The 9477-nt window shown below is 47.6% G+C and overlaps 1 protein-coding gene across 3 annotated transcripts in view; it reads left to right on the forward strand.

Moving 5' to 3' along the window:
• Window positions 1-4561, forward strand: part of tmem178a (transmembrane protein 178a) — a 67473-nt gene extending 62912 nt beyond the window's left edge. For all 3 annotated transcript variants that reach the window (XM_072504246.1, XM_072504240.1, XM_072504232.1), the window contains one exon: window positions 1768-4561. In XM_072504246.1, coding sequence (XP_072360347.1) covers window positions 1768-2009 — 242 coding nt within the window. In that variant the 3' untranslated portion in view covers window positions 2010-4561. The remainder of the gene's footprint in view (window positions 1-1767) is intronic.
• The last annotated feature ends 4916 nt before the right edge of the window (window positions 4562-9477 follow it).

Consider the following 9477-nt stretch of genomic DNA (forward strand, 5'->3'; position numbering starts at 1 on the left):
CGCATGCGCGGGGATGCCGTGAGCAGCCGCTAACGCTCCCGCGCATGCGCCGCCCGGCAATGTCATTTCCGCACCAGCTGGCGGGGCACTTCTGTCAGCTGGCGGGGCGGAAATCAGTCCAGCGCGGGCCTAGCTCCTCAAGGTTAGGACTCGGCCGGTCAAGGGGCAGAGGATTCCGCACCTTCGGGGCAGCGCGATGCCGGACTGATTTGCGCCGTTTTTGGCGTCGGTCGGCGGACATCGTGCCGATACCGGAGAATTTCGCCCAGATCCAATCTTTTTAGATCCAAAAGTGAATTACCTCACATTTGCCTATAACGAAATCCATTTGCCATAATTTTGCCCACTCACTTAATTAATTAATTAATTTTAATAAATTTAGAATACCCAATTTTTTTTTTCCAATTAAGGGGCAATTTAGCAAGGCCAATCACCTAACCTGCACATCATTGGGTTGTGGGGGTGAAACCCACGCAGACACAGGGAGAATGTGCAAACTCCACACGGACAGTGACTCAGGGCCGGGATTTGAACCCGGGTCCTCATCGCCGTAGTCCCAGTGCTAACCACTGCGCCACCGTGCTGCCCTCTATTCACTTAATTTATTAACATATCTTTAACACTATGCTGCCACTGTGCTGTCCATTTTTGTGGCATCAGCAAACTTGTGTAGTTCGTTATCCCATCATCTAAGTTGTTAATAAGTATGGTGAATAGTTAAAACCTCAATACACATCCCTCAAAATTAGAGTACCTGCCCATTACAGTAAACTAAGAATCACAGAATTGTTAAAGTGCAGAAGAAGGCTATTCAGCCCATCGTGTCTGTACCGGCTCTCCAAACGATCATCATGACTTAGTGCCGTTCCACTGCCTTTTCCCCATACCCCTGCACATTGTTGCTATTCAAATGATCATCTAACGCCCTCTTGAATTCCTCGATTGAACCTGCTTCTACCACATTCCAGACCCAAACCGCTCGCAGTGTGAAAAAGCTTTTTCTCACATCACCTTTGCTTCTTTTGCAAATGATTTAATCTGTGCTTTTTCATCCTTGATCCTTTTAAGAGACAGGAGCAGTTTCTCCCTATCTACTCTACCCAGCCCTTATGTATTTGAACATCTCTATCAAGTCTCCTCTTAGCCTTCTCTCCCAGCAGAACAGCCCAACCTCTCCAATCTATCCTCATAACTGAAGCTTCTCGCCCCTAGAACCATTCTTATAACTTTGTGAAAATATGATAAATATATCAAATTAACTCTGACTCATACTGTATTGTTTTTGAACTGTTGCTTACACATGTAAGAAAACCTTACCTAGGTGTTAATTTTGTAACATGTTCTATTTTAAGTGATACTAGCTATTTTATAATACATCCGAATATCTGTCAAAATAGATTTGTTTCTACCATTTAAACAAATTTGCCATTTTCACTGTTCTGCCACACCTTATTTTACTTTGTAAAACAAAATGCTGCATTGTTTAAATAGCATTATATTCTGGATGGAAACGGGGTGGCATGGTGGCAGTGGTTAGCACTGCTGCATATGGCGCTGAAGACCCGGGTTTGATCTGTGTGGAGTTTTGCGCATTCTCCCTGTGTCTGCTTGGGTTTCATCCCCACAACCCAGAGATGTTCAGGGTAGGTGGATTGGCCATGGTAAATTGCCCCTTAATTGGGGGAAAATAAATTGGATACTCCATTTATTTAAAAAAAAATATTCCGGATGGAAATAACAGCAATTTTTCTTTTTCTTTCCCTTTAGGAATTTTTTGCACAATTTCTCTTTGCACATTTGCAGCCAGCATTTCGTATGATCTGTCGCGTCAACCAAAATTTATCTACGGTCTACCAAGCGATATTGACCATGGGTACAGCTGGTCCATTTTCTGTGCGTGGTGTAGCCTGGGGTTAATGATGATGGCAGGCTGTTTATGCACTGCTTTCCCATTCCTCAGCAGAACCAAGATAATCCATCAAAAGTCCATCAGAGATTCCTCCGTGTAACGACCACTTGACGAAACACTGTTGACTTTATAAGAGACCTATGCTTCTCTGATTTGATCTTGTGTTGGAATATGGCATCTGTGTTTTTAATTCTTCGTACATTATACCAAGAATTCTTTCTTACAATACATCTATACTTGTGTCTTTAAAACACAATAGAAAGAACTGCAGTGGTCAATTAAAGCTATCAAACACAAAAAGAAGCAGCTACTGACTATACTCCACTTAAAATGACAAATATTTTCTAACTAACCGCCTCCATTTTGATTGGTTATTCCAGTTCTGAGATGAGTTGGAATTGATTCCCTGTCGTATTTCTTTTCTGCACACTGCCAATATTTTATTGTTGTATTCCAAATTCAAAAATGTTACAGAAATATTAAAACTGGGCTCGCTATTCAAATATCAATTGTACTGTAGGATTTAGAATGCTACTTTCTTGATGCCCAATGGGAAGATGTTTGAATACTTCTCCATCAGTATATTAAGCACATTGGGAGCGCAAATTAGTCTTTGCTGGTAATGTGAAATGGGTGATACCAAATTGGGAGCCCGTTTTATATCTGCCCAATATTTTTCCATTTGATCTCAAAGAAAATTGAGTGGGTTGTAAAAAGGGGCCACCGATTTACTATTGTTCATTTTGTGCTACTATCAAGGATCAAGCTCACCCCATTTACTTTAAACTATCAGATCCAAGTGTCAATTTGCACTTTCACATTCCAAATATTTTGCCTCTCTTAAAGCTATGGTGATTCTTTTACGAAACCATGTATTTTAAGTAAGGTTCAGTTGTAATTATTTGACAATAATGTACTGTCAGTTGTTGTGTTGAATAATGTGAATGAACGTGTGAATAATTGGTACAATTGTTACAATATTTCCATAAGTGTGGTACTGAGTGTAAATGTTTTGTGCTCTTTGTCTGTATACACAGTTTTTATTTGATAAAATTGAAGTCTTAGTGACTGAAAAATTGGATCACATCTGACTGGGACCCCTGTATGTGTCGAATGAGACCAGTGGTTACACCATGCAAAATTGGTCTGCTGACCTTATTTTTACTACTGATGACCTGCAGATGCCAGTCAAGGCCCCAAGCGCAATTTATGGCCTTGCGAAGAGCAAAGATCAGACGGCCAAGGTGAGAAGCATAGGACAATACAAAATAAGGGGTAAAATTCTAAAAGAGGTGCAGGAGCAGAGGTACCCGGCTGAACATGTGCAGAGATCATTGCAGGTGGCAAGACTGGTGGAGAAAGCAGTTAATATCGCAGATAGTATTGTGGGCATTATTAATAGGGGCATAATGTACAAGAGTAAGGAGGTTATGCTGAACTTATACAAGACACCAGTTGGAATATTGCATACAGTTCTGGGCACCACACTATAGGAGGGACATGAACATATTGGAGAGAATGAAGATAAGGTTCACAAGAATGGTTCCAGGGGTGAGAAACCTCAGCTATGAGGATAGATTAGAGAGGTTGGGATTGTTCTGGAAGAGAAGGCTAAGACGAGATTTGATAGAGATGTTCGAAATCATGAGGGGGCGAGACAGAGTAGATAGGGAAAAACTGTTCCCATTCATAAAAGAATGAGAGGATGCAGATTTAAAGTGATTTGCAAAAGAAGCAAATATGATGTGAGAAAAACCTTTTCACACATAAGTGGTTTGGGTCTGGAATGCACTGCCTGGAAGTGTGGTGGAGGCAGGTTCAATCGAGGCATTAGATGGTAATTTGAATAGAAACAATGTGCAGGGGAAAAGAGGGGAATGGCACAAAGTCATGATGCTCGTTTGGAGAGCCGGTGCAAACCCAATGGGCCAAACGGCCTCCTTCTGACCCATAACAATTGTGTGATTCTGAGGGAATAGACAGGGCAGGAATATTAACATGGAGCTGAGAGGAATATTCCTGCTCTTCCTGGCTTCACAATAAGGTGTGTTTAAAAAAAAAATTAAAACCTACTTTCAGGGAGCAGCAGTTGAGAACAGTTAGTTGATCTACCAAACCCCTGAGAGTACTGACCACAGCCTGCAGGGCAAACACAACTGTTAGTTGCTGAGGAATTTTTGAGTGGGCCTCAAACAGGTGTTAGGGCCTCATCTGCACAAGCAAAGTGACTACTGTTTTTTCAGACACCAGGCCATGAATGCCTATGCAGAAGTCTTCATCAATATAACTGGCGATGCACTTTGTGTATCGAATGTGTGCATGTATGCTGCCTGTCATACTGATATTTAGTTGCCTATTTTACACTTGTAATATGGGTGTGACACCAATTCATTTCTCGGCAGGTATGTTTTTTTATAAATAATCTGCACGATGGATATCCCTTCTAGATCCCACACTAGATTGCTTGCTTCAATACTAAATGAGACAATATATGTATAGCTCTGTATGAAGTATCCATACTTCGATGTATTCTAAATGACTTTTTAATGTCTTTATGCACCTAGAAAAGTGAATTTTTTTTTCAAAAGTGAAGTAAACCCATCTGGTAACAAAAATCCCTCTCTTCCAATAAAAAAAATCGCAATTAAAGAACTACTTTTTTCCTCCATTTATACTGAATTGTACAACATTAGTCATTAACCACAAAGTAAAGGTTTAACTCAATGTGAAACTAACACAATATATGTACCGTTCACAACATAACCGGATCTGCCAGCCAGTGACAGGGCTGAGACACTTGCCGCTGACCACAATTGGGAATGCATCTTTTCTTTAATAAATTTAGAGTACCCAATTCTTTTTTTTCCAATTAAGGGGTAATTTAGTGTGGCCAATCCACCTACCCTGCGCATCTTTGGGTTGTGGGGGTGAGACCCACGCAGACACGGGTCAATGTTCAAATTCCACATGGACAGTGACCCTGGGCTGGATCAAATCCAGGTCATCGGAGCTGTCAGACAGCAGTGCTAACTACTATGCCACTGTTCTGCCCTGGGAATGCATCTTCACGTTTAGGGACTTCCTGTCGCAGTTGCAGGAAGCAACCAGAAGGGGGAGGTGCAGATGCACTGAGGCCTGGTCCTCTGGGATCAGCAATGGAAAGGTTTGTTTTAAAGATGTTTTGAGGCCTTCCTGCGATTGTTTCTTCTATTAATTACTTTCATCCCAGATCCTATTCCTGTGATTAATAGCCTGGACGTAATAAGTTCACAGAGGCAAACATTCCTTCATCAGAATCCCTTTTATTAACAAAACCAACGGCAGTACAACCATGAGCATTCAGCTTTCTGCCTACACTGGGAGTGCAGAGGAGCTGACACTCCCTGTCATATACAAAGAAGAGGTTCCCTGATTGGCCCACTAATCAGGGAACTCTTATTTCAATTGACCAATTTCAAAGGCCTGGTCTAAGTCATTACACTGGACCAAATTTCTGAATGAGTTCAAGGCATCTAGTCCAGATCTCTATTAGGATAATGATCGGAGGCATCAATGCACGGTTCGGGGTCAGTGTATCTCTCCCCATGGGAAGTTTAAATTCTGCGCGTACGACTTCCTCTGTGACCCGACACAACAGTGGCGAATGTCTCAAATTTCACTGCTAATTCCATCATCCTCAAATTGGACAAATTTACACACATTTACCTGAAATTGATGCATGTAAGTAAATGGTGCTTGTCAAAGCTATTTCAATTAGCTGTGTATGGATGATCCAGGTACAAAATCTTGGGTTGCCAGAGCACAGCAGGAAAGATGATGTGTGGTCGGTGCTTCAATGTAAATGTCAGCTGCAGGACATGTCAGGGAACATGGAAGCTTGTTCAACAACAGCTTGCATTCATATGGTGCCTTAATCATAGTGGAACTTCCCAAAGAGCCTCACAGGAGCAGAATCAGACCAAAAAGTTTTAAGGAATATCTCAAATATCTGGATTCAGGCAGAGATTGACGATGCCTTGCATTCTATTCTTGTTCATGTTGAAGATTCGCCTCTGGAAAAGGCACAAGGCAGAAAGAGAATGAAAGCCTCAAACATCTGGAAGACAAAGCAGTCAACTCACAATCAAGAACTGCTATGCAGCAGAGTGGCACAGTGGTTATTACTATTGGCATATCATTAACAGGCACAAACCGGTATTCTCTGGGTCTCCTGTGATGCTCCGCCTCCGCCAGGTGGAATTACCGACAGCGAGTTTCACTTATGGTTTCAAAAATAGAGAGGCTGTTGAGGGAGAGAGAGCAGGTAGAACACGTTCCCAGAGACGCAACCAGGGGCTACCTGACCTTCCACTGGCGGGGATTTGGGGGAGGGCAGCAGGGGGTGCCCAGGGGATGGGCAGTGGTGCCAGGGTGACCCCTGGGACCAGGGTGGTGTCCAGACACGGACCACCATTGCCACGGCCTGCAGGGCAGCCATCTTTCTGTGCACCCTACTGGCCGCCCACCGTGGCTCGTGACTGCGCAGGGTAACACCAGCCATATGGATGCACCTACCAACACCCCATCCCCAACCTCGTCTCTCCACCCCACCTCCAACTTGGACTGCTCTGGAGGGGCCCTTCAGAAAGGCGCTGGGAGAGTATCCCGTATCGTGGTGGCCTGCTGTGTCCTCCACAACATCGCCCGGCAGAGGGCTGACATGCTGGAAGAGGGGGAGAACGCCAAGCCTCGTCTGACCAGGAGGATGCGGAGGAGTGTCAGGATGGGAAGGGCATGGGGCCTGCCAGGCACAGGAGGCCTCACAACGTATTATCCTAGGCCGGCGTGCACGGGATGCTCTATCCACCTCCAGGTTCACTGACTATGGGGCCTGGCTGACCGCACGGACATCCCATTCCACCTCCTGCAACCCCTCCGTGATTCTTATCTGCGGGTGTGGGCCCTGGGTTGGCAGTAACAGCGGGTCTGGTCCATGGGATAGGGAATGATGACAACCCGGTTTGCGATGAGCTCTGGTGCTCCGTGTTGTTTGACAACGTCTGACATCTGCCCACGGTAGCAATTTCCACCGTCCAGCTGGCACCTGGGTGATCCCTGCATGTGAGCCGGTCATTCCATCACACGGTCTCACCAAACCCTTGGGATGGCAGAGGTGGGGACGGGATGCTGGGTGGGGTGGGTTAGTTGGGCAAGAGGGAAAGGGAGGGGGAGAAGTGGGGTACCACAGCGATGTGCGGGGTCCGATCTGGGGGTCCCGGCCCATGGCCAACTCCAACGTCCCCCCCCCGCAGCCCCCCACCCTCAGCAGCCAGCTCAGCCCATCCCTCATTCTCTTTTGAAAGAATATAGAGGCAGGTTGGAACTTTTTTGCACAGGTGTTTATTTTAGAAAGAGCATGTGAACATCTCTATGAGGTTTGTGCCCTAGCCCCTCTGTGCTTCACCCATGCCATCTTAACTGGTGTCTACCTTTCTGGCCTTACAGGCCCTAACGCTACGTCGAGGTGGATCCCCAGGTGGTACATCAGGAGTGGAGGCAGCCTACTGCGAATCTCGCCCTGTGACCTGGGTCCGCTTTGGCAGTGGGGGGATTCAGAGATGCTGAGGTGTTCTGGCACCACCCCTGCCTCAGTCACTGGCACGGGCCCCAGCACCTCCTCCTCCCTCAGGGTGCCCAATGGTCCCAAGGCTACTCCATGAGACTGGGGTACGACTGGAGTGAACTCCTGGGGCTCCCCCACCACCTGGCACCGCCAGTCCTGGAGGCCTGCTCTCGTCTCGACATGGGTTTCCATGCCCACAGCCATGGAGTGCAGGGACTGGGCCGCTTCCCTCTGGGTCTGTGCCATACCATTCAGTGACTGTGCCACCTCCGTCTGGGAGGTGCTTTAATTGTCTGTGAGAGGACAGCCCTGTCCTGTGCCTCAGCCACTGCCCGGACAGAGTGCCCCAGGTCTTGGACACTCTGACCCATGGCCGATACATTCTCCCCCAAGACCTCCACCGTGGACGCTACCCATTCAGTGTTGGCCTGGGTGGCGTGCATTGTCGGCACTGCCTCCTGCCCCTGCAGGTGGTTAGACTCCTCCAACCTCACCTGCAGGCGCTAATGGTTGCTGTCAACCCCTCATGTAGTCCCTGGCTCTGTGTCTGCATCTCCATTTTGATGGGACTGCCCTTTCCAGAAGTGTGAAACCCATCTGGACGGCAGCTAGTCCGACTGTCCGCCCCCTCAGGGATTCCTACATTCACCTGATATACCGCTGCACGTGTGTAGTGCGCACCAGATAGTGCCCCAGGAGCGTCTTCAATATCGTGCCCAACCGAGATCAGTATCTCTGGGATGGTGGAGAGTGTTCGTGACAGCTGTGATGGGAAGTAGTATCGTCCCCGGACTGGTGCTCCTGGGTATCTCGGGCTGGCATTTGGGGGATCTCCCCACTATCTGTCGCTTCCTCTTTGCTAGAATCTGCTTGGGGTTGGGCTCGGGGTCGGGGAACACCAGAAGGGCCTACCTCGTCACCAAGTGATCCTGCAAGACATGACGCATGATTGCATCGCGGGTTGGGGTGGTGGTGAGGGGGTGGCGAAGGGGTTGGTGTGGGGGTGGTGAGGTGGTTCATGCCACGCATGCCATGGGAAACCGCAACACAGCTCGGTCAGGGGGCGGGAGGGGTGAGGCAGAAAGTGCACAGTGTTAGACAGTCGGATGCGGGCACCACAGGGATGGGTAGCTGGTGGGTTTCATGGCCAGGGAACCCAGCCATGGCAGGCAGCATGGGTGCTGGGACATGGTGCTGGGTGGGAGCGCATGCACTGCTGGCTGGTGGGGTTCAGTGGCCCTCGGGTGGGAGGGCTGGGTTACAGGTGTCTGGGATGGGGGTTGGTGCCAGTGGCACATTGTTGCCTTCCCACCCTGGCCGCCCTGAGGAGGTTGTGCAGCTTCTTCCTGCACTGCTGTCCAGTCCTAGTGGAGGGCCCATGGCGCTCACGGCCTCTGCCACCTGTGCCTGGGCTCGGTGTATGGTGGTAGGTGGCAACCTCCTTCCCACCCCAGGAAACAGGGTGGCCCGCCTCTCCTCCACGCCGTCCAGCAGGGTCTCCAGCTCGACGTCCACAAACCGGAGTGCTGCTCTCCGTCTGCCATCTTATTGTCAGGATGTGTGTGTGTGGGGAGAGGAGTGCTAATATGCTGCTGCAGCTTGTCAGCCTCTCGAGTTTCATTGGACTTGATCATGTTCCACGTGGAGCCGCTAGCCGATTAACAAATCATGAATTGCTCCAGTCTGGCACCAGTTTAGTTGTTGTTTAAGTCACTGTTTCAGTCCCGGGGTCAACACTTTGCTTCTGAAAAGATGTTTAGATCAAGACGTGTGTCATATTATGCACTGAATTTGGGGGTTTTATGTTGCAGTGGCAATGGTTTATTGATGAGATCTGGAGGTTTGTGTATTGAAATATAAACACATTTATTGGTAGGCTTTAACTATGTACAGTTCCAAGGATGGTCCTTGCCTGGAGCTATGTCACGCAGGCATGTTGCTTACTGAGTTCAGTTTACGATTCTTT

Source organism: Scyliorhinus torazame, chromosome 1, assembly GCF_047496885.1.
Source record: "Scyliorhinus torazame isolate Kashiwa2021f chromosome 1, sScyTor2.1, whole genome shotgun sequence".
Classification (NCBI taxonomy): Eukaryota; Metazoa; Chordata; class Chondrichthyes; order Carcharhiniformes; family Scyliorhinidae; genus Scyliorhinus; species Scyliorhinus torazame.